Genomic DNA, 26,563 nt, shown 5'->3' with positions numbered 1-26,563 from the left:
ATCGCAGCAGAATTTGGGATCTGGTGATCGAGATTGTGGAAAAATATGTGGCCAACAGAAAAATTTTTTATGTAAAAAATAATGCTAAAGATGTACAACTAACACCAAATTGTAACTGAAGTTCTACTTGTCCGGTAAGGTGCTAACAGATTTGAAGTAGCTTAAACTGTTATGGAGGTGGTTCTGGAAAAAAAACAGCATTAAGAAACAATCATTTTTCTACAATAACTTTTAAACTAATGATGATATAAATGTGAATCCAAGTGTTCTCACTGTAAAAAAAAATCAAATATTATAAAAACATGGAAAGTGTGGTATAGAAGCTTTTTTGTTCTTTCACCCTACATTGGGTGGCGGAGGTATGCAGTCTCTGATTGTCTTGTTTTCAGTTGATGTTCTCTCTCTGACATGAAAATGATACTACCATAATACTAAAGATCGTTCAATTCTTTGTGGGTGAAAGAAAAATTCTGATGCTTATTCTGGCAATTTTAAATGTCAACAAACTAATGAATGTGAGTCAGAACACAAATTTTAAAATAAGAGATAGTAAAGTCAATAAATATGCAAACAGCCCAGAAAACCAGATGAAACTACAGAAAAGTGTACCACATAGCATTAGCACACATCTGGGTTACACTGCTTGTTCAAAGTCTGTATGCCTTTATAGGTATCAGCGGAGAGTCATACAAACCTGTAGGTAGTCTCGCCCTGCTCTTTCCTTCAGTGGTTAGTGTGGTAAATAGGGGGAGGACACAAAGGGAGATAAATCAATATTCAAGCAAAATAAAATTATACAGACTTTTCATTAAAGGTTAGGAAAGTCATCCAGCCAAAAGGACTTCACAGACAGTTTTCATCAAAGCCCATGCAAGCTGTAGCCATGCACTGTAAAACTAAGTATCAGCTTGGAAAAGAAATGAATCTTTGAAAGGATTCAGTATATATGTTTTTTTTTTTTTTGTGTGTTGTCCTGTTTCTAGGAAAGAAATCAGCAAATGTTTGTGTAGCATTAGATCTATAGTCACACAACTGATCCTCCGCATATAAATTGGATTACAGTCAGTTAAACGTATATATAAATGTGCTACAGCTTTGCAGATATATTCATACCCAGGGAACTTTTCACATTTTGTCTTGTTACAACCACAAATCGCAGTGTTTTTACTGGGATCTTATGTGATATACCAAATTCAAAGTACTGCGTAATTGTGAAGCTGATAGAATATGATACTTCACAATTTTGCATAAATAAAAATCTGAAAAGTGTGGCATGCATTCATATAAATAGGGTCTGGACCCTATTTATAGGGGATGGACCCCTTAGAGCCAATAGGTGCCATTCATGCACAAAGAGTCAAGAAGGATGAGTCTGTCCTATTTTGGCCCATGGTGTTGGAATGACCGGCAGCTCAGGTTGATGCTGGAGTCTCCTATTTCTTTATATAGTTTTAAACAAAAACTGTTAGAGGATTTACTCATATTTTGTAACAGTTATGTCTAGGTGTTGTTATTATAAATCATTTTAGTTTTGCTTTGTAAATGTAATACCTTTTTGTTTATTACTGTATGCCTTTTATCTGCCTTTTATCTTGGCCAGGACACCCTTGTAAACAATGTCCTTGTCAATGGATTTCTTTCCTGGAAAAATAAAAGTATGATAAAAAGATTAATAAATGAATATTCAATACGTTGAAGAACACTTTGTGCTGCGTTTTGGACTTTAGTGTAGACTTGATTTGGATTCTACCATATATTGATCTAAACTATTCGATTGTTGCTCCGCCTAAATGCTTAGAGTTGTTTATCTTCTGGAAGGTGAACCTCTGCCTCAGTCAAGTTTTTCACAGCCTCTAACAGGTTTTTTGTCAGGATTGCCCTGTATTAACTACACACACTATTTTCCCATTAATTCTGACCACAGTCCCTGTTACTACTAAAGAATAGGCTCCCAATTTCTTGCCAATATTCCATAAAGGCCAGATTCATGGAGTGCATTGCAAATAGATGCCCTGTCAGCAGAGTCTCCCACATGAGCTGTGGATCTCTGGAGATTCTCCAAAGTTACAAGGGCCACTTGGCAGCATCTCTGATCGATGATCTCCTTGCCCGGCCTTTTAGTTTATGGAAAACTTGCAGTGTTGTCATACTCTTTCTGTTTTGAGATGATGGATTGAACAGAGCTCTGTGAGGTGTTCAAATCATTAGGATATTGTTTTATAGCCTAACCATGCTTTAAACATCTCCACATGTGTATGCCTCATCTCTCTGCCATGGTTCTTGGTCTGTTTGATGCTGTTTGTTCACCAATGTTATCTACCAAAACATTGAGGCCTGCAGAGTTGTCAAATTGAAAGGGATTGTAAAAAAACGCATGCCACACTTTTAGATTCTAGGTTTTAAAACAAATTAAGACCGGTATCCTTTGACTTCAGTATGATACACTATTTTGTCTTGCTCTGTCATATACAGGTCCTTCTCAAAATATTAGGATATTGTGATAAAGTTCATTATTTTCCATAATGTCATGATGAAAATTTAACATTCATATATTTTAGATTCATTGCACACTAACTGAAATATTTCAGGTCTTTTATTGTCTTAATACGGATGATTTTGGCATACAGCTCATGAAAACCCAAAATTCCTATCTCACAAAATTAGCATATGTCATCCGACCAATAAAAGAAAAATGTTTTTAATACAAAAAACATCAACCTTCAAATAATCATGTACAGTTATGCACTCAATACTTGGTCGGGAATCCTTTTGCAGAAATGACTGCTTCAATGCGGCGTGGCATGGAGGCAATCAACCTGTGGCACTGCTGAGGTCTTATGGAGGCCCAGGATGCTTCGATAGCGGCCTTTAGCTCATCCAGAGTGTTGGGTCTTGAGTCTCTCAACGTTCTCTTCACAATACCCCACAGATTCTCTATGGGGTTCAGGTCAGGAGAGTTGGCAGGCCAATTGAGCACAGTGATACCATGGTCAGTAAACCATTTACCAGTGGTTTTGGCACTGTGAGCAGGTGCCAGGTCGTGCTGAAAAATTAAATCTTCATCTCCATAAAGCTTTTCAGCAGATGGAAGCATGAAGTGCTCCAAAATCTCCTGATAGCTAGCTGCATTGACCCTGCCCTTGATAAAACACAGTGGACCAACACCAGCAGCTGACACGGCACCCCAGACCATCACTGACTGTGGGTACTTGACACTGGACTTCTGGCATTTTGGCATTTCCTTCTCCCCAGTCTTCCTCCAGACTCTGGCACCTTGATTTCCAAATGACATGCAGAATTTGCTTTCATCCGAAAAAAGTACTTTGGACCACTGAGCAACAGTCCAGTGCTGCTTCTCTGTAGCCCAGGTCAGGCGCTTCTGCCGCTGTTTCTGGTTCAAAAGTGGCTTGACCTGGGGAATGCGGCACCTGTAGCCTATTTCCTGCACACGCCTGTGCACGGTGGCTCTGGATGTTTCTACTCCAGACTCAGTCCACTGCTTCCGCAGATCCCCCAAGGTCTGGAATCGGCCCTTCTCCACAATCTTCCTCAGGGTCCGGTCACCTCTTCTCGTTGTGCAACGTTTTCTGCCACACTTTTTCCTTCCCACAGACTTCCCACTGAGGTGCCTTGATACAGCACTCTGGGAACAGCCTATTCGTTCAGAAATTTCTTTCTGTGTCTTACCCTCTTGCTTGAGGGTGTCAATAGTGGCCTTCTGGACAGCAGTCAGGTCGGCAGTCTTACCCATGATTGGGGTTTTGAGTGATGAACCAGGCTGGGAGTTTTAAAGGCCTCAGAAATCTTTTGCAGGTGTTTAGAGTTAACTCGTTGATTCAGATGATTAGGTTCATAGCTTGTTGCCATGCCACGCTGCATTGAAGCAGTCATTTCTGCAAAAGGATTCCCGACCAAGTATTGAGTGCATAACTGTACATGATTATTTGAAGGTTGATGTTTTTTGTATTAAAAACATTTTTCTTTTATTGGTCGGATGACATATGCTAATTTTGTGAGATAGGAATTTTGGGTTTTCATGAGCTGTATGCCAAAATCATCCGTATTAAGACAATAAAAGACCTGAAATATTTCAGTTAGTGTGCAATGAATCTAAAATATATGAATGTTAAATTTTCATCATGACATTATGGAAAATAATGAACTTTATCACAGTATCCTAATATTTTGAGAAGGACCTGTACAATCTCTTTAAAATGCAATAAAATTTGGGGCGCAGTGCTGGTGGTGTAGGGGTGAAAGCGTGCAACCATGTTCAGAGGCTATAGTCCTCAAAGCAGCTGTGTCAGGTTCAAGTCCCAGACCTGGTGACATTTGCCAAATGTCTCTACCCCTCTTTCCTGTCTGACTACTGTCAAAGAAAAATACAAAATAAAGGCCACTAGTGCTGAAAACATATCTTTAAAAAAAAAAAATGCACTAAAATTTGAAGGCATTCAGTTCATATTTGATGTCTATGATGACCTAAATTTATGGACATTTTTATTAAAAACATTTTAAATGGGTGTTCAGTGTTGAAATTAAAAGTATTAACACAAACCTGAAGACCTATAGTCCTTGATCAGCTTCTAAGTTATAGGAATGTTGCAAGTAATACATGCCAAGCAAAACAAGCGTGATTAGGAAGAAAAATATTAAAAGTTACAGAAATGGTTAGAACGTTTATAATAAGCAGTCAGTTGAGGACAGAAACAACATCAGCAGGAAAAGACTGACATTAGTTGAGGAACAAGAAATGATGAAGAGGGCTGAACAGCAGCAGCCATGTTTGTAAGTCTGTAAGTTGTTACCTACTTGGCAGGGCTGCAGGTATGGAACGCTTTCAAATGAGGCTTCCAGGTAGCAATAGAAACCGAGTTCTCATCAGCAGCATAACTACGCCAGACACACTACGTGCAAAGTTGACAGGATAAATGATGATAAAAGAAACAATTAATAGAATGTGGAGAGGAAAATAAAAATGGGTGGGATTGCATAAGTTTGGTACAACATGAGAGAATGATGGTGAGGGGGAACAAAAAGAAAACAAGAAAATCTTTGTTAGTTTTTTGGTAGTGCTGGTGCAGTGTTGTTGGTGGTGGTGGTGGTGGTGGTGGGGGGGGGGGGGGGTGTTGGAGGGTGGGTGAGGCAGTGATGGTGGTGCGGATGGAGGGGATACATGCCTGAGGGGGGGGAGTGCGCTTTGGTAGTGATGCCAAGTGGCTCTGAGGTAGGGACGAGCACCGTCGGTGGAGTACAGACGCCAAGCCGCCTGGGTGGGTGGAGGGAGCAGAAGTGGACAGGATACACACATTCAACACACAGAAAAACGCCACACATAAGGGCAAAAACACAAACACAGTAAGGAAAAGGAACGGAAATTAATTTAAACATTTGACATACAGAAATGTAACCTGCTGGCACCAAATTGGAGGTTCTAAATATTCAGAAGGTTTTCCAAATAAGGAGCTTTGATGATTTGACAGGCCAAAGAGGAACTGATTAACTAGCCTCTCTTTCTGCATTGTTAGCATGTCAAACACACAGAGCTTATGTTCAAACAAATCTGAAGCCAATCAATGCACTTTTTTAAGAAACATGATCAAGTACACACCAGATGCTGAAACATTGATGACAGAGAACACTGAGTGTATGACGTTTGCATTATCAAAAGGGGTTCGGAGGAAAGAAGTGTTTAAAAAAATCCAATGACTCTATTTTTGACTCCCACATGGGATATACTTGTCTTTTTGTAGATTTCATTAATTATCAACCTGCTGCAAATTGTTTTGTTGTTGGAAGATTGTTACATTTCCTTATAAAAATCCCATGACACAAATGACATTTTAAGCTTTTTAATTTTAGAGATACAAAGATCAGAGATTTCTGGCTACTGGTACTGATTTCCACTTTTTGTGAAAATATGCCATGTTGATATGAGTTTAAGACAATCCAAATTTATCTTCAAGAAATTGCACTCAAAATATTTTTAAGCCTGTATATCTTGAGTGTTCAAATATTTGTGGTGTGTTTTTGTTTTGCATTCAAAAGTTGGATTTTTTGATTTCCCTATCAGAAAAACAACAAGAAGCTGGGGGCTGCCAAGCAACCCTGAGTTTTCAATCCATTACGGCTATGCACATGTAGAATGTACTGAAAGTTAGGGATATATTTTCACTTTTAACGCTTAACTAATAGCACACATAGTACCCTAAAATATCAACTTGCAAACATGTTACTTTTTGCCTTTTAATGTCTAACATTGGAGGTAATGACATCCAACTATGCCAATCGGAGGGCACTACAACTAATGTTGTTCAGTGTGTAAGTTTGCCAAAACAATGTCTGACTCCGTTGTCTACATGGTGTCCTGAATATGATGTGGGCTACAATGATAATTGCCAAACATTTTGTGGAAAATCTGGTCTACTCCGGAGAGATGGCATCCATCCCACTTTGTACAGTATTAGATTCCAAAAATGTGGTTAATTGTGGTTTGTTGAACATAAGATCTCTCTCTTTAAAGACTTTGTTAGTTAATGACTTGATTTGTGATAATCAGATTGTTGTATTTTGTTTTACAGAAACCTGGCTGCAGCAAGAAGATTACGTTAGTACACATGAGTGAACTCTATTTAATTATTCAAATTTTCACATTCCTCAAAATACTGGGCAAGCAGGAGTAGCAACCATCATATAGTCAGATTCATTGCCCAATCCTTGACTAATTCTTTTGAATATTTAACCTTTAGCTTTTCTCATCCAAATTGCAGGGCACTAAAACCACTTCTGTTTGTTTTATATAGTCCACCAGTCCCTTGCTCTTAAGTTTTAGATCCGTTTTCAGATTTCTTATCTGATTTTGTGTTAAACACTGATAAGATCATTATAGAGGGGGATTTTAACATTCATGTTGACACTGAAAATTATAGCCTAAATGTGGCCTGTAATTCTATCTTAGATTCCAATGGCTTTGCTCAAAACATCCGCAGACCTACTCACTCCTGTCTATATACTCTGGACCTTGACCTGATATATGGTACTGAGTGTTAACAAATAACAGTATTTCCTTATAACCCTGTCCTGTCTGACAATTTTTAATAACCTTTCTATGGAAGTCTGTCAAGAGTCCAGTTGGGTGTCCATCAGTTCAACAAAACGTCCCCAAGGTGTGTTGACAGCCTGCACAGATGGCTCCTTTTCGGATACAAAATAAACTAAACTGTACGAAGGCAAAGGAAATACCAACACTTGGCAAAGTCTAGCTGACTGTTGTATTAGCCTAAATTAAACAATTGACATGTCTCCATGGCCAATACTGGTTTTCCTTTTGAAACATCTCACTGATACAGAAAATCACAAACGTTTACCACAACTTTCCACAATAACAACTTCCACACCAAAGAGTATTATTTTTAGGACAAGATGGTAATGCTTAGGCATGGGGTGTTCACTGATTGGAAAAGGATTTGATTTTTTAAGTTTGAGCTAAAGAATTATGTGATTTCAGTCATCTGACAATTTCTCAGTGTTTGTGTACTTATAGTCCTCACAAAGAAAACTATAACTTTCCAGGTAATGAAATATCTATCTTTTATCTATAGCTATCCACAATTTTTTAGGATTCAGGAAGTCCTTAAACAGGAAATGCTGTACCCCAATAAGATCTTGCTGACTATGTAAGGTCCCTATTAAACACTTATTATATGCAATATTTTTTTTATTTTCGTTCAATTGGCCTAAATTAGAATAAACACTGATTAAAGACTAGCCAGTTTCATAGAAAGGAACATAGTCCATAACAAGGTTTGCAGTTTTGTTTTAAAAAAATAACATCCTGAGTTAACATTTTACAGATGTCTTTACCTCCTTATTGATGCCAGATAGGGTTACAAGATTGGTGTCAAGGCTGGAAAACTGGAAGACATGTTACAAATTAACACTGGACCCCAACCAAAGAAGGAGCAATTGTGGCCAATTTAAATTTATTTTGAGATAATTTTTTGGCAATTGAAACCCAGTTTGAAGAAAGAAGAGATAGTGTAGCAGCATTTTATTCAGTGGATTGACTGCTGTGACTTGAGACCAGTGGTAATTTCCTGCCCTGCATGCAGACAACAACACACAGAACCAACAGCTATTTAAAGCAGGGAGAGATATGTGAAATGGTGGAGTGGATAGAGACACAATGATAATTTCATCCACATGTTTAAGACAACACAACAGTTTCCATGTTTCCTTCTGAGGTTACCTGTTGAAGAAAATATTAAAGGTTTAGCAAATATGCTTGAACAAAAGAGCCAGATAGAGTTAATAAAACAGAAACAACTATCCAGTTTGGATTTATATTAATTTTTTTTTGCAGTACTACGTCATTTATTCTTGTTGGCAGTTCTAACAGAGATGTATAAAAAGTCTAAACAGAATTTCATATTTCATTTTAGAAGAATCATTTAATGCTTTTCTTCAAATTCACCATTTAAGTACATTTATTCAGTTGGGAAAAATCCTATGCTACTTGTTTTTACAACTCAACCAGTGCCACCTGCAGACCTCACAATGTTGATGGAATAAATATAATTAAAACCATTTTTTGAATGCACAGTTTACTGTGGGGAGCTGTTAATTATGAATCCCTATTTTTGTTTTCCAGGGATATGAATATTACAAAACACAGATGCATTTTTTTCCAAGCCACTCTTCAAAAGAAGGAAATACAATATGCTGTTAAATAAAGGCAGACATGATTTTATTTTTCATAAGACTGAAAATGACTACAATGAAGTATCTACTTCTATCTACTAATTAATGCTACATATACAGTAGAAGAAAATAAATAAATTAAAAATTAAAAAGCTAAAAACTGCTGGAACTGTTTCAAAAATGCTGGACCAAAGTTTACCTGCCACCTTGCACAGTGTGAAGGACAGTAAAGGAGGAAGCAAAAAACATAGTGATAATCCAGATTGGCACCTTGAGATCACCAAGTCTCTCTAAAAATCATGAGATGCTACAAACTGTTCATGTCAATCAGTGGTTTGGGGTCATGCAAAAAAAAAAAAAAAATCTATTCAGTTCTATAATCACAAATATAAATATGCAAAGTTTGCTGTTACTGAAACTGTGTGCTTTGGTCTGATGAGATTGTGCTTTTCAGTAATAAACACTCTAGGTTGATTTGGTGTGAAAGAGAGGATGAATATATAAAACATCTAATTATTCTTGCTGTTATGTAAGGTAGAAGATCTGTGATACTCTGGTCCTGTTTATTCTTCCAGAAGGCCCTGTTGGCTTCTACAGAATCACAATCTCTCTGAAGTATAAGCAGATCCTAAATAAAAATCTAGTGGCATCTGGCAGTACACTGAAAATGGGTCTTCACTGGGTCTTTCAGCAAGAATTTTATCCAAAACACAAGGCTTGATAAACACAGAAATGGTTTTGAGCTGAGAAGAAGAGAGAGTATAAGAAAGGACTCTGAACTCGTGATGATTTAGATACTGTGCACAAATTAAAGTGCCTGTGACTTTAAATTTTCATGATGAATCCAATTACATTTATGTAAACATAAACTGACTGCTGCTACAATGGCCAGCAACACAGACAATAGCAAAGAATCAGATATTTCTTTAGATATATTTCTGTCACAAAAAATAAAAAAATAAAAATAAATGGCAGAGCACAAGTGCTGCGACATGCGGACCGCCATCTAATTCGACCAGAGTCTATTTTTACAGGATGCCGGAACACGGCCGGAGTCAATTGACATGAATCATACCGCACCAACAGGAAACAGAACCAGCACAATATCCAGATTTTCAAAATAATTCACTAAAGTCAGACTAGATCTTGCTATATACATGTATATGTATTAGCAGTTGTTAACATTAGATCAATTAGATCAGTTACTGTGTTAACTAACGTATTATAAACCATGAAATTAAATATTAAATGCATCAAACCAGGCAACAAATAAAGCTTTGCTGCACTCAGTGAACTCACCCATTGTAGAACAAAACACATGAAAATATCTGGATGGATAAAATAAAAAATAAAGCAGTTTAACTGGTTTAACTTCCACAGAATGAGTTGTTTTGGACTCGCTATAGCATTTATCACTGACTTTTATTGCACAATCTGCGTATGGTTCTTCCGGGCTTCGCACTGGACCAGATCGGACCAGAGCAGTTACTGTGTAAATCCAGGGTTACAGAATATATACGGCACTGAATGAAAGAACCGGAGGTGAAGCTGAGCAGTAGCAGCAGACACAAGGGATGATTCAAAATCTGAAGACACTACCTGGTGAGTCATTTTTTTAAACTTTATATTAGAATCTTTAGAGAAACATTTAGAAAAATATATTGTATGCACATGTAATATATCTTATTTTAATAATAATAATGATTTTGGGTTATAATTATAAATAATAAAAATAATTTTGTATTTTCACTTAATAACAATAACTGCCGATATCTAAATGTACTTTTGCGACAAGGAGGTGTTCTTACCTGCTGAGCCTTGATCTGTTTAGCAACAGCAACAACAACCTTTTCTTTGGCGATCTTTTCCAATCAGATGCTCTCTACAACGTGGCTATAGCATCTGCTTCAACATTCTCCTTCGTCTGTCAGATTTCCCGACCTCTGACATCATTTCTCTTATGAATTCAGAGGTTCCTTGTTTGAAGCAGTTTGCTGAGAAGTCCTCCAATCACAGCTGACTGTGCTTGGTCGGACCAGTCCATCTTTTCCTTGCCAGTTTTCCAGCTCTGATTCTCTTCACTTCAGGAAAGAAGTGCAGACTAACAGCTGCAGTTGTAGTGTTGCTGCCACCACCAGCAATGCACCGTTTCACCACATTAACCCTGTTTTTAACACAACTTGGCTTCTACCTAGTTGTTTATCATTGATGCTCATACAATGAATGACCGGAGACTGCCCCTTTGACGTCATTTCCGGGCAACTTTGGTATTGCTAAATTTAACACCGAAATATGCCTATTTTGTGTCACAATTGTCTTTAATCACGTCTTTAACCCTGATTTAATGTCAATTACTGCCCAATTCCTGCAATATTAAGATGTTTTCTTTAAATTTCTGCAGTTGTGGGAAATTTGTGTCACAGGTACTTTAATGTTCAAAGATCTGTGTATGCTCCAACCTTGAGACATCTCATAGGAGAAAACTACAGTAAGTTATGTCCTACTGGCAAGAAAAGGTTGGCAAAGTTTTGTCAGTAGGGGATGCTAATACAGTGAGTGTCCCACGCGTAGCTTTATTACACACAGTTATTTAAATTTTTTTCCCACTGATTAAATGTACCCAAATTGAACACTGGATTTGTTTAAATTTTTCAGGGTGAGATTACAGTACTGTAATAAAAGATGACTTTATTTTAAGGCTTTTTAGACATGTTTACCAGTATTGCAAACAAGTATGTCAGGTACTGGATGTGTATTATAATATTTTGACAATGCTGAGTATCATGAACTACTGAATTGTCAATCTTGATATAGATTCTGGGAACTGCTTAGCTTTTCAATCTTTCATTTGCTTTATGAGATAAAGCATTTCAAAAAGTGAGGCAAAGGTTTTTCATAAAAGAAAGACAGAAAGTTAGAAAGTAGAGCATGTACAGACACTGTCAGAGACGCACTTTAAAATGAGTCTACATGCAACAAAACATTGAAACGCAGAAAGGCACTCTACTGCTGTTTTATGTGGACACTCCACAGCAGGTATTTATTTTTCATTAGAAAGCAATGCAGCTGGTCTTGTCTATAACAATGAGTGACAGTGGGGAGGAGCGTCTGCCCGGGGAATGATTGCCATGGAAACGGCTCATAAATCCCTGCAGTGTGTGTTGCTGTTGGACCTGAGATATGTCACCGTGCCTCACAAATACACACCATACCTCGCTGTCAACTGGACATGCTCATGGCCCAAAGAAGGCCAAAAGACATACACACGCTTACAGGGAGTGAGCTCTTAATTAGACGGCTTTACATTTCCCTGCAGTAGATGCAATCATGCTGACATCAAGGGGACATATCATGCAAAATCCACGTTTTTAGCCTTTAAATACATTTTGTTGTGTGCTTGGAGTCTGTAGGGGTGCAGAAAAGTTGAATTTAGTCTCTCCAGGTGTTGCAAAGATATCTTTATATTCTTTTTGGGTCATAATTTTAAGTCCGTTCAGTTTTCTCTATCATCTGTTACGTTTTTCCAACTGTTACATCAGAGTATTTCCTGCAGAACAGCTAAATAAGGTCCTGGACCTACGGCTGATCAGTTCGCGTATCCGCCATACCACCATGCTGAAAGAGGTTTGGTTTGGTTTGGTTGTTGGGTGTATTAACTCACACAATTCACTACACCATCCCCCAGCATCAGAACCTCTTCAAAGTGCCTGGTTAAACAAAATTTTTCATGGAAATCTGCCCCACATTAGTGGGGAAATTCCTATTTCTCCACCTATTTCTCCACTTCAAGGACGAGTGCCTTCAGCAACCTCCACCAGTATCAAGAAGGATTAGCTGAAAGACTTGTTGTGTGTTGATATGACGGACTGGTTATGTACTGCTAGCAGTAGCATCGTGCCTTCTGCTTATGTTAGTGCTGCTTTTAGCTCCTTGAGGACATAACCGTACAGCATGTTTTAAATTGTATTATTACATAAACAGTTTTGCATTGCTTTTGCTTTTTTGGTCTTGTTTCTGCAATGCCAGATAGTTTTTATCAAACTGCAAAAATGGCTGAATAAGTCTAAGTGTAACACACTTTGACCTCGAGGAGGGTGGGATGTGAAGTGCCTCAACAGCATTTAAAAAGACGGCACCAAAATAAGTTGCTCTCAGACGCTCCTCAGAACAAGCTGTGAAAGAGGAGCCTATGGAGCCACAATAACAAGGATTTCAGATCAAAGCATTGCAGTTCCACTTTATATAGACAACTGAATGATTTAAGTGAGAAAAGGAAGGATTTAAATGCAGGATATGTCCCATTTAAAACAAGACAGAGAAAAGCTAAGGAAGCACGCATGGACATTGCAAGTGGAATTCGAGGTAAAGAAAAAGAAAGAGGTCCATCTTTAAGCCGGTCCTCGAAGGCTGCAGGTGCTGCTTGGAAATGAAGAGCTCAGGAGGTAAGACATTTCTTTGTTCACCATGTGTGTTCGTACCTGGATGAGGCTGGCAGCTGGGTTCCTTCGCTTTTCAAAGTGCTTCTGTCGATGCTGCTCCTGCACCTTCAGGGCAAAACCAGACCCCAGAATGCCCTATAAGCCCAAAATTAATACACCAACAACAGGCAATTTGACAAACAATTGAAAAAATATTAGCATTCTGATTATGACACATTTTGAAGAGATAAATGTGAGAAGGTATGTTTGCACGTGTTGTACTCACTGCTGGCAGGGCAAAGAAGGAGATCCCAAGCAGAGCAAAACCAGCAGATAGTAACCGTCCTGTCCACGTCTGTGGGGTCTTGTCACCATAGCCAATTGTTGTTAAAGTGATCTAAATGGTCAAAGTTTTATAGTCAGCCATCTATCCTCTGACAAACTATTTGTGTGCACATTTCAAATTTGGAAAACCTAACTCAAAATGTAGAGCAACCCATATCTGACATGACATTTCAAGAATTTCTTTGTCACAGTTTTAGTAGGACATGATCCCAACAGTTACAAGGTTGCCATGAAGCAGTACATCAAAAAGAAGTCAATGAAAACCAAAATGAGTCTGTTTTTGTTTCTCAACTGAAAACAACTAATTTCTTGAAATTTAAGCTTAACAAAAATTCAAAGAGCTCCAACTAAAGATTTTAACCACTCAATATCGCAATGCCCTGCGATGCCCCAACAGGGACAAACTTTTAACAGGGTCACATTATAGGGATGTCCAACCCTAACCGTAGGATACTGATCACAGCATTTTCGAATGATTGCTTCTCCATCAAGAGACACACATTATGTGCGGCAATTTTTAACAGTCAGAACCTATTTTGGGTGCACAGCTTTCTGTACCATACATATGCACGCTTCTTTGTGGATCTAATTTGGGGTTTGCTTAGAATCTAAGCCTTTTTCATGCTTTACCATGATGTAAACAGTGAGGAAGACAGAGGGGCTGCTCTGGTTCTCTGTCTGTCTTTGTCATGTCACCTACTCTGCCTGCTGTGCTCGGATATACACAGATGGCTCTTGGTGGGCTCTAGGTCAGTTCATTCCTTCACCTATATTTACCCCCATTTCATACCCATACAAAGCCATTTTAGCTCTACTTCCACATCGCACTTATAAACATTACCATCCTATACTGTTTACTGAAAACATTTCACATTAGTTTGTTTTTCAATGTAGCTACATATTTGCATGAATTATGGAGATACATGGTCAAAATATGCTGCAATAAGGTATACAATTATTTTATTAGTTTATTACTTCCTTCAAGCTTTGTATTGCACATTATTTAGATTTATTTTACTTGTGATCTTTGTGTGTGATTGTTGACCTAAAAAAATGTAATTTTATGATTCCTAATTAAACAGTTTGCATGTTCTCCCTGTGCATGTGTGGATTTCTCAAAGTACTCCAGCTTCCTCCCACAGTCCAAAAACATAACTGTAGGTTATTTGGTATAAGGGAGAGTATGTGAATGGTAGTTTGTTCAAGGTGTGCTTCTAGGCAGTTAGTATAGAAGGCTAGTGATCATATTTTCCTCTTTTGTTGGGTTTTATGCCCAGTAGAGAGGCCCAGTCCTCCAGGACAGAGAACACACAGTCAGAACAAAATAATCATGGTTGAGACATCCTTAAAATACTGTATATAAATACTACTTGCTTAGATCTTTTAGACTTATTGGCAGAAATTATTGAGAGAAATAAAAATAAACTCTTACTGATGAGCAGAAGACAAACAGCTCTAATTCAAATAGTGAAAGCAAACAAAAGGATTTTAAATTTTTTATATCTTTTTTGTTATCTTATCAAAACTTTGTTCTTTTCTAACAAAGCCTCACTGATTGTTGAAAGAACCAGATCAGTAACATAAAATTTCAAAAAATCTTTTGTTTTCTCTGAAATTACCTCACTTTAGCTCTTTAGCTGTTGGTGAACCCTTACCTTAATGCCTTTTCCAACGCATCTCTCAGAAGCATTTAAAAACCTTAATCTATTAGAGATTGAATAGAGGATCTGAATGTCTTTTAAAACATGTTTCTCCACCAGTCAGATACATAATTTAAATGAAGCAGAATGAAAGACGAACCAGCGTGAAGGACAAACATCATTAATATGTCAGACCTCTGTACATTGAATATATTACTAAATATATACTAAATCTGCATGCCCAGCAGTAATGGCTCACAGTTTTCTCTTTAACAGCTTTTGTGTTGACTCCTACATCTTGTAAGCTTTGTGTGCCCAGACTTCGGCTTTGCACATTTTTTATATGACAGCTTTTAGTTTCTAGGAGAAAGCAAGAGGCTCCAAGGTGTCACAGCACAGAAACACACTATGTCTCAGTGTCGATCCCAGAAGCCTCTCCGGCCAACTTCACCTGGCAGCAGGATAAAATTGAATTTATTGATTGGTCCACTTCCTGTTTAGGTTGTGTCTGCTTCCACATTTTCAGGGGAGGATATAGGAGGAAACAGTGCGATGCAGCCAGTCGAGTGTTACTTTAGAAAAAAACCTTGGTGTTTGCTGCTGGATTGCTAGTCTTATAAGGGTCGCTGTGAAGGTGAAAATGGAATGTATTACTGTTGTCAAATAAATGCAGCCTAACTTCTACAGTATTTTTCAGCAGCTTCTCATTTTCCCTGGAAATAAAGCAGCCAATGTTAGGTCTGATAAATAAATAGGGATTTTCAAAGTAGTGTGAGAGTCACTTAAATAATATATGAATGCTCCTACAGTTGAAACCAGAACTTTACATACACTGTAAAGAAGAAATAAAACCTTCTTTATTGCCCTGTGATGAACTGGCGACCTGTCCAGCGTGTACCCCACCTCCCGCCATTGAGTGGTGGAGATAGGCACCAGCTTCCCTGCGACCCACTATGGAAGAAGGGGTAGAAAATGACTGGCTGACCTTCTTTATAACCTTTATAACACTGCACCCACTAACTGACATTAAATCAGACTAAACCTTTTGTTTTAGGTCAATTAGGATTAAGAAAATAATTTCTATTTAGTAAAAGCCAGAATAATGAGAAAGAATTTGGAGACTTTGTTTCACTTTCTTCAAATTCAGAAATGTACATACAGGTCCTTCTCAAAATATTAGCATATTGTGATAAAGTTCATTATTTTCCATAATGTCATGATGAAAATTTAACATTCATATATTTTAGATTCATTGCACACTAACTGAAATATTTTAGGTCTTTTATTGTCTTAATATGGATGATTTTGGCAAACAGCTCATGAAAACCCAAAATTCCTATCTCACAAAATTAGCATATCATTAAAAGGGTCTCTAAACGAGCTATGAACCTAATCATCTGAATCAATGAGTTAACTCTAAACACCTGCAAAAGATTCCTGAGGCCTTTAAAACTCCCAGCCTGGTTCATCACTCAAAACCCCAATCATGGGTAAGACTGCCGACCTGACTGCTGTCCAGAAGGCCACTATTGACACCCTCAAGCAAGAGGGTAAGACACAGAAAGAAATTTCTGAACGAATAGGCTGTTCCCAGAGTGCTGTATCAAGGCACCTCAGTGGGAAGTCTGTGGGAAGGAAAAAGTGTGGCAGAAAACGCTGCACAACGAGAAGAGGTGACCGGACCCTGACGAAGATTGTGGAGAAGGGCCGATTCCAGACCTTGGGGGACCTACGGAAGCAGTGGACTGAGTCTGGAGTAGAAACATCCAGAGCCACCGTGCACAGGTGTGTGCAGAAAATGGGCTACAGGTGCCGCATTCCCCAGGTCAAGCCACTTTTGAACCAGAAACAGCGGCAGAAGCGCCTGACCTGGGCTACAGAGAAGCAGCACTGGACTGTTGCTCAGTGGTCCAAAGAACTTTTTTCGGATGAAAGCAAATTTATCAAGAGCAGGGTCAATGCAGCTAGCTATCAGGAGATTTTGGAGCACTTCATTCTCCATCTGCTGAAAAGCTTTAAGGAGATGAAGATTTCATTTTTCAGCACGACCTGGCACCTGCTCACAGTGCCAAAACCACTGGTAAATGGTTTACTGACCATGGTATCACTGTGCTCAATTGGCCTGCCAACTCTCCTGACCTGAACCCCATAGAGAATCTGTGGGATATTGTGAAGAGAACGTTGAGAGACTCAAGACCCAACACTCTGGATGAGCTAAAGGCCGCTATCGAAGCATCCTGGGCCTCCATAAGACCTCAGCAGTGCCACAGGCTGATTGCCTCCATGCCACGCTGCATTGAAGCAGTCATTTCTGCAAAAGGATTCCCGACCAAGTATTGAGGGCATAACTGTACATGATTATTTGAAGGTTGATGTTTTTTGTATTAAAAACACTTTTCTTTTATTGGTCGGATGAAATATGCTAATTTTGTGAGATAGGAATTTTGGGTTTTCATGAGCTGTATGCCAAAATCATCCGTATTAAGACAATAAAAGACCTGAAATATTTCAGTTAGTGTGCAATGAATCTAAAATATATGAATGTTAAATTTTCATCATGACATTATGGAAAATAATTAACTTTATCACAATATGCTAATATTTTGAGAAGGACCTGTACATATCCTTAGTGTTGGGAATTATAAATGGCCTTTTAAAATGTATGAGTTTAATATTCACTCCCTTTCACAAGCTGCTCACAATAGTTAACTGAAATGTTGGCTCATTCTTCCAGACAGAACTGGTATAACTGAGTCAGGTTTGTAGGCCGCCTCACTAACACACACCTTTTTCACTTTGGCATTACGTTTCCTATGGAACAGTGATCAGGGCTTTGTGATGGCCACTCCAAAACATTCACTTTGTTCTCCTTAAGCTGCTTTGCAACTAATTTGGTGCTATTCTCAGGGTCATTGCCCTTTTGGAAGACCTATTTGTACCAGGAATTAACAAAAACAGGCCTAACTGGCACAGACAGCAAAGAGAGTTGATGTTATAAAATAAATGTTGTTGATGACGAGTTAACAGAATGATGGCGTATATATGGAGCATGGTACAGGTGAAACGAAAAAGACTGATTGCCTGATGCAGGTATACCGAATGAAGCTGATTGCTATGGCTGACAGAGACAGGGAGAACAAAACATAACTGGAGCAAAATAGAAATCCAAAGATACAAACTAATAGAGAGAAACTTGACTTGCAAGACATGAACTAAAAAATAATAACAAGAAACAAAAGCACAACAAGGAAAGTAATATACAGACACAGGATCCAAAATACAAACTGGAAATAAGAATAAATAAAACTCAAACAAAAACCAAAACACCCTCAAATCATGACAGCCCAAGCTCTAACTTCCTGGCTGATGTCCTGGCATGTTGGTTCAATATTTCCATAAAATGTTCTTTCTTCATGATGCCATCTATTTTATGAAGTGCACCAATCCCACTAGCAGCAAAACACCAACACAACATCATGCTGTCACCTTCGCACTTCACAGTTTCACAGAAAACATCAATTATCAGAAAGGGTGCAAAATATCTGTCAGCTTCTGAGTTTGGATCGGACCAAAGTGCAGACAAGAGCTTGGCATCCGCATAATTAAAGGAATCTCCATCTTTAATTAGCAATCTCGAGGAAGTAGCAAAACACAAAGAACTGATCAGGGAAATGAAACATGGCAGAACAGTGAGTAAATAAACAGAGGAACCAGCAGGGAACAAAGAACACAGACCAACTAATATACAGGGAGAAAACAAAGGCAAGTAATCACAGGAACTAAGAACAGGTGTGACAAGCTGGCAGGGAGGCAGAGGGAACAGGTGGAACTGATTAACAACACAGGGAAACACAACTAAACAAAAGTTAACACAAAACACAAACCAAGTCCAAGAATGTCATATCATGACAATATCCACCTGGTAGGCACAAATTGATGCATGGTTGGCCCAAAAAATCCTGTCCAGAGGGCTCTGTTTCATACCCAAAAACAGTCATGTACGAAACAAACATAACTACAAAGGCATGAAGTAGCAAAAGGGCAAAATGAACAATACTCCTTCCTGAGTAGGAGAGAAAGAGCAATAGCTAATATGTTTTATTAATTTTATTTTATTTATTTATAAATAGTTTTTTAATTTTGTGGGACTAGCGGCTCTTATTTTTTAGAGAGAGGGGAAGACAAAGGTCAACAAGCCAGGACTCGAACCACTGGCTTGAAGCCCGTGACAGCTGTGTCAAGGACTGTAGCCTCCGTACATGGGTCACGCACTTTACCCCTAAGCCAGGTTTTGAGTTTTACAACAAAGCAGCAACTTTCTGACGCAGGAAATAACTTTTTCAGTTGTCTATAACTCTATTAACTGGTGACACAATAGGATATGTTACCCCCCGAATTATCAAAGTGTTATAAAATTACACACTACACATGCTAACATTAGCATAGCACTTCAGCAAGCGGGTCCATATGGTAACATTGCCTTTAGAGCAAGGTGTGCTTTTGGGCCCAGTACAGAATCCTCCAGAACAGAGAACATACCTTGATGTCTTTCCTTCAGTCATAATGGAAGTTGCTCTTTTAACAATACAAAAAAAGTTATAAACGATTGTTAAAACCCAACTCCTAATCATCTCCATCATCTCAAACAAAAAAAAAAAAAAAAAAACACTTTGAAAACACATCAGCTCTCAATTGGAAAAAACGTTATGCTGAATATCCATACTGATATGGAATGAGTAATGTGTTAGGAACAAAAGGATGCCAAAATTATCAACCCACAGAGGGCTTTTTCCAAAGTCACCAATAAATTTAAACTGAAAAAGCGGTGCAGCAGGCTAGTCCAATTTGCTACACTGTCACTGCAGCAACTCAAAATGGTACTCAGTAGTTTGTATGGCCCAAACATGCTTATATGCATGCCTGACAACATTGGGGCATGCTCCTTCTGAGATGATGGATGGTGTCCTAGAGTATCTCCTTCAAGATCCTGACCAGGGTCAGGCATGCCAAAACATTAACACCAACATTAACACCAACGCAGCTGTCACTGGTTAACAACCTCCTGCTACTGAACTACCATGATCAATATTATAGAAGTTTAACTGACTTGATATACTCTGATTAAAAGGTGTTCCTTTAATTCCTTTGAGTAGTGTGTTAAACATGTAAAATGAGACATGCTCGATCGCATTTGCAAACGCAAAATCATATGAAAAGTAAACTTTAGTCCCATATTAAGTTCCAAAACTGCATCTCTGAAACAGTGTGACATTTAAATGGACTGTTTTGTTTTTGTGTCTGTACAGTGTGTGTCCTTACCGTGCCCCACCACAAAGCATCAGCATATGTGTCAAACTCCTTGTTGAACTCTTTCTCCACAAGATAGACCAAGAAAGAGGAGAAGATAAGTACTAGAAACCCAATATACCAAGCAGTCACCAGCTCCTGCAAGCAGAAATTGTAATAATTTAGTGTTACTCAGCTTAAGGGAGAAAGATTTCCTTTAAACCATGACATTTACCAAGACCTTTAATTTTGGAGTTTAACAGAAAAGTGGGCAACAGTCCCTGAAGGCTTTTTCCTTGTTTGTTAATGGATGAGAAATTTACTGTATTTTTTCCCCACACAAAATCTGAGATTTAGCAGAAATAAATCGAGAAATGTTCCTAAATAATTAACAATAAGGAGAACTTACAGGGGGAGGAGCAGGAAGAGCAGGACATGATGCATAGGCAGTGTAACGGATGGAATCAGTGAAGAACAATGAAAATCAGGGATCTTATATACTGACGGAGGGAGTGGAAAATAACATAGGATCCGAGTGAAAGTGCTGGGAGAGGAGAGTAACACAAAAGACGAAAAACTGAATTCAGGCTGACAACCTGGAGGTCGTCCCGAGGAAGCACAAAGTCCTGGCTGGAGACCCAGAGGTCATTCCAAGGAGGCGCAGAGTTCTGGCAGGTGGCCAGGACATCATCGAAAGAAGGAATAGAGTTCTGGTGGGCTTCAGGTCCAGCAATGGAACTTTTGAGTGCCATGCTAGAATGGCAGGGGCTTAAACGAAGGAGTCATGGAAATATCCCACACTTGTTGTGAAGAAACCCTTGAAACTGGTGCCGGTGAAGCCACAAAAGCTGGTGGAGGAACCCTGGAAGCCGCCAGCAGCACAGAAGGTCTGGAGATGAGCAGCGACGCTGGAGGTCTGTAAGACGGTGGTGCAGGAGGTCTTTGAGGCCAGTGGCAGCACCAGCGTGTAGGTCTAGAAGCCAGTTGCTGCAGTGGAGGAGGTCTGGAAGCCACAGAAGATTTTATCAGGAGGCAGACCAGGAGGCATGGAAAACCCACTGAGGGTTAAGGTGACTGGTCCAGTGGATGTAGGAACCCATGGATGAACCCTGGATAGTGTTGCTGGGTCTGCTGGAACCTTTGATGTAGCCCAGGAAAGTGGCAAGGATACCCGAGAAACCTTCGACAGAGCTTAGGAGAGTGACGTGGAAGCCTGAAAAACCCAAATTAGAGCTTTTTGACAGAAATGTGAGATGGAGATGAGCCCGCCTGATCTTCTTGTTAGAGAACTATTACTCTTAATTATATTTTTGAATCTGCAACCATTTGCACTAATGTCCAAGATGAAGATAATAATCTTACCTGGGACAATTGATTGGCTCCATTTTATTTAGGATTATCAGTAATATGAGCTGAATACAATGCATATGACCTTTATTGTTAAAAAAAATTACTAGTTTTCCACTTCACTATGACAGTATGCAATACTTTGTGTTGGTCTTTTAAGGTGGTTGTAACTTGAAAAAATGTGAAAAAGCTAGAGGGTCTGAATACATTTGTAAGTCACTGTACAATATGGGAAAAACTCAAGTGAGGGGATTTTTCCTAAGTCACTTTTACCCGCATACTTATGTGATGTTAACCTGCACTCAACATGTCTTTTCACGTTAATAAAATTGATATATCATATACTTTTAAAAGATTATATTTGCAGACATACAGTGCTGGCACTTAAGAGAAGAATGTAAATACTTCTTCCATGTGTAGCACTGCTATATATAGTTACATGAATACACATTCCAAAGTTGTACCTTTTTGTGAACTCCCACCAATCTTTAAAATAAAATAAATGAACTAAACACATTTAAAAAGCAAAACCCTGACTAAATAAAATAACCTGCACAGATGAAAACAACACAAATCAATCCTTAGTGGTGGTTATTATAAGTCAAAAATATGTGCAACAAATCAACACATTCCTAACTGGAATGGAAATGTCAACTGGAAAAATAAAGCTCTGGGAACATAAATGTCCTACCTTGCTGTGTGCATAAACTACAGATCCCAGCAGTTTCCAAGTCCCTCCCCTGCGGTCCATGCGCACCATGCGCAGGATCTGAAGAAAACGAAGGCTACGCAGCGCAGAAGTGGCAAAGACGTTGCCCTGGCTACCAGCTGAAACCACAGCAACTGAGGTGATAAGTACGATGATGTCTGGGGAGTAAAGCAATGAAAATTAAAGGTCATGGGCAGCACAATATAAGCAACAGGAACTGTGGTTGACTCACCTGGTTTCTATTTCCAACCAGGCAGTCATCCATCTCCTTTAAGAAAAGCTATTGATTCACGACAGGTTGGTGTTTTCCTTTTTTATATATTGTTTACAACATAAGCCTACTCTTCAATGGCTTGTATGGCACAAATAAAGTTGAAAAGAAAGTATACAAAACATTACACTCTGCTTAACAATCTTTCTGCATGCAATTTCGCAAACATTTCATCTCTATTCTGATAAATGCATTGTAACACTTGAAGATTTTCAAGCTGCATCTTCGGATTTTTCATGTTTATCAGCTTAATCATACCCACCTATGACACAGAAGGGTTTCCGGGCAAAGCGGAGGCGTCCCTGCCAGCCTCGGTAGCGGCAGCAGCAGCCGGCACTCCATATCCTGATGATGTACTCCAGGCCAAATACTACAATCATCACAAACTCCTTCGAGACAGAGACACACAAACATATCATTTAAATGCTGCAAATGGAGAACACCAGAAATAGTCACAGCAAGAAATCATCAGAAGGTCCATAGTACAAATAAAGCTTTAAAACAGCAAATAGGGATTATAATGTGTAAGTATTTTAATAGCTTTATGAGAAATCATGAGAGATTAAAAAGATTATGTAAATACTAAGACAGTTTCAAAGTAAAAAAAATTCTGGAGTAATTTATGTGCCTCATTTTAAATTGAAAACTGGGAAAAGCTATAACCCAGATTCAAGATTAGTTTTGACATAAAAGCTTGTGAAAATTTCATTACCATACCTAATTTTAGCAAACACTTGTCCAAAATCTATGAAAGCAAGACTCAAGGTTTTGTATAAAAGGTTACTTTAAACATTGAAAACATCAGAGACGAGCATGGCATTTAAACAGCTTTACAATGAGCATGAGCATGCTATTCGTGTATGCTAAAACAACCACTTTTGGTCATGTGATTTGACTAGTTGTTTTAGCTGCTTCTTGTCAAAACAGAGTGTTGGAGGAATCCAAATGATCTAGAAACAGGATAAAAGTTAAATTGAAACAGGAAATCTAGAAACATAAATCTACCTCAGTACTGCATGTAATGGACACAGGTGTGAGAATTACAAATCAGGGCCAGGTGGTGCAGAGGAAACTCATGGGTACACAAATAAAACGGGAACTAATACATAACTAGACTTCTTGAACTCTTGTCAAATACCTGTGTAGCACCTGGTGCAATACAACAAAAAGAAAAACAGGGAAAGTGTTTACATAACGTTATAAAACATTCAAAATGAAACAAAAGGAAGATTGGCAAAACATGTAGGTGGAAACAATTTCTTACATCAGCTGTTCAGTGGGAAACAGGCAAACTGTCTAAACTGTTAAATTCACATTGGATGGACAGAAGAAGATGTAATTTAGTTTACATATTCAGTTTAACTCGGCTACATATTTATCTTTTTGTTTGGAAAATGGATTACTCCTTTAATCCCACATAAGAACAAGTTAAACTAATTAGGATGCATGTAATATGGATTTTTCCTGGCAATGGAGTTTAATCAAGGTTCATTATAGGCCTGGGTGGGCAAAATCAGCTTTGAAATATAGCCATGAGAATCACTAACAAACACAAAACCAGGGAATTGTAACACTGTTTCTTTGAGTATTCACACTCTAAGAAAGGCAATTTCCTATAACTACTGTGGATATAATCTGCCTAAACACCCTTTTTTAATATGCCCTATTTTTCTAATGTAAAAAATGTGACCAATCAAATTCTTTCAGAACATTTTCCACCATTAATGCAATCTATTTCTGGTAAATCTGTGTGAAAAAGTGATTGCCCCCTAAATCTAATAACTGGTTTGGCCACCCTTAGCGGCATCAATTGCAATCAAGCGTTTGCGATAACTTGTAATGAGTCTTTTACAGCGCCGTGGAGTAATTATGCCCACTCATCTTTTCAGAATTGTTTTAATTCAGTCACACTGGATGGTTTCGAACATGAATGGCCTTTTTTAGGAGATGCCAAAGCATCTTAATAGGGTTCAGATCAGGACTTTGACTAGGCCACTTCAAAGTCTCTGTTTTGTTTTTCTTCAGCTATTCAGGGCTGGACCTGCTGGTGTGTTTTGGAACATTGTCTTGCTGCAGAACCCAAGTTCGTTTTAGCTTGAGGTCACGAACAGATGGCCAGAGATTCTCCTTCAGGATTTCTTGGTAGACAGCAGAATTCATGGTTCCATTTATCACAGCGAGTCTTCCAGGTCCTGAAGCAGCAAAACAACCCCAGACCACACTACCACCACCATAATTTCCTGTTGGTATGATGTTCTTTTTCTGAAATGCAGTATTACTTTTACACCAGATGTAATAGGACATACGCCTTCCAAAAAGTTAAAGTTTTATCTTGTCAGTCCACAGACTGTTTTTCTAAAGGTCTTGGGGATTATCAAGATGTTTTCTGAAAAATTTGAGATGAGCCTTAATTTTCTTTTTGCTCGGCAATGGTTTTCATCTTGGAACTGGGTGTTGTTGTGGGCTCTTTTGTGACCTCTTGGATGAGTCGTCGCTGCGCTCTTGGGGTAATTTTGGTCTGCTCCTGGGAAGGCACACCACTGTTCCATGTTTTTGCCATCGGTGGATAATGGTTCTCACTGTGGTGTGCTGGAGCTCAAAAGCTTTAGAAATGGCTTTATAACCTTTTTCACACTGATAGATCTCAATTAATTTCTCTCTGATTTGTTCCTGAGTTTCTTTGGATCGCACCATGATGTCTAGCTTTTGAGGATCTTTCGATCTACTTCACTTTGTCAGGCAGGTCCTATGTAAGTGATTGAGAACAGGTGTGGCAGTAATCAGGCCTGGGAGTGGCTAGAGAAAGTGAACTCAGGTGTCATAAACCACAGTTAAGTTATGTTTTAACAGGTAGGCAATTACTTTTTCCACAGAGAGCCATGTAGGTTTGGATATTTTTCTCCCTAATAATAAAAACCTTAATTTCAAAACTGCATTTTGTATTTACTTGTGTTGTCTTTGACTAATATTTAAATTTGTTTGATGATCTGAAACGTGTGACAGACGTTCATAAAAACAAGAAATCAGGAAGGGGGCAAACACTTCTTCACCCCATTGTAAATATCTGTACCATCAAGGTCTAAATACTGAATTTCTTTTTTAAGCATAAATAGGCCATGAAAATATGAAGCATTAGATACCCTTAGTCAGGAAGCAGCGTATTTAATTGTGAGGGGATCGACCTACACATTAATCTTTTACCTTCTATCTTGAGCACACACATTCATTACTGATAATCTCCTTGTAATGATACCCTTGTATATTATGAAGTAGGTATGCACCCTCTGGGTAGCACGTGTTGATTTAATGAACCAATCTGTCTGGAAATGTGTGTTGTGTGTTTGCTTGTGTGTCCTACCAGGATGAGCAGGCAGTGTGAGGAGAATTCCTGGTGAGCAGGGATGGTGGAAAACACAGAGAGAACCAGACAGCCAAACACCAGGATAAAACTGTGGAAAGAACACACACACACACACACACACACACACACACACACACACACACACACACACACACACACACGAATGATAAATACATTTAGGCTCTGAATAACAGATTTAGCCTCATTAGTTATGGTATTGCACCCATCTGCAGGGATAAATATAGAACATGTCTACTCTCACAGGCTACACTGAGAACGGTTTAAGCTGTTTGGAGCATTATTGTCAATCAAAGCACAAGGTAAGACCTTTCAGTCTTACTTATCCTCCTTTGTTTTGTTTTGTTACTGAAACAACTCTGCTCATTCACACACTGACCACATGGAGTAAATTGAAACTATTTCTTGACTTCTTGACAGCAACATGGGTCAGGGATTGCTGATTGTTCGCAGGACCAAAGAGCAAAC

The 26,563-nt window shown here is 38.7% G+C and overlaps 1 protein-coding gene across 1 annotated transcript in view; it reads right to left on the bottom strand.

The window, feature by feature from the left end:
• Nucleotides 1-26,563, bottom strand: part of LOC124859190 (potassium voltage-gated channel subfamily KQT member 4-like) — a 199,685-nt gene that overhangs the window by 45,456 nt on the left and 127,666 nt on the right. Inside the window, exons 2-9 of the mRNA XM_047351814.1 lie at nucleotides 26,075-26,165; nucleotides 22,979-23,105; nucleotides 22,428-22,603; nucleotides 20,423-20,548; nucleotides 13,405-13,515; nucleotides 13,179-13,274; nucleotides 5,181-5,269; nucleotides 695-721 (exon numbers count right to left, since the gene is read on the bottom strand). Of these exons, the coding sequence (XP_047207770.1) occupies nucleotides 695-721; nucleotides 5,181-5,269; nucleotides 13,179-13,274; nucleotides 13,405-13,515; nucleotides 20,423-20,548; nucleotides 22,428-22,603; nucleotides 22,979-23,105; nucleotides 26,075-26,165 (843 nt within the window). The remainder of the gene's footprint in view (nucleotides 1-694; nucleotides 722-5,180; nucleotides 5,270-13,178; nucleotides 13,275-13,404; nucleotides 13,516-20,422; nucleotides 20,549-22,427; nucleotides 22,604-22,978; nucleotides 23,106-26,074; nucleotides 26,166-26,563) is intronic.

This window comes from Girardinichthys multiradiatus, chromosome 22, assembly GCF_021462225.1.
Source record: "Girardinichthys multiradiatus isolate DD_20200921_A chromosome 22, DD_fGirMul_XY1, whole genome shotgun sequence".
Classification (NCBI taxonomy): domain Eukaryota; kingdom Metazoa; phylum Chordata; class Actinopteri; order Cyprinodontiformes; family Goodeidae; genus Girardinichthys; species Girardinichthys multiradiatus.
This window is presented reverse-complemented; position numbering and strand designations above follow the sequence as displayed.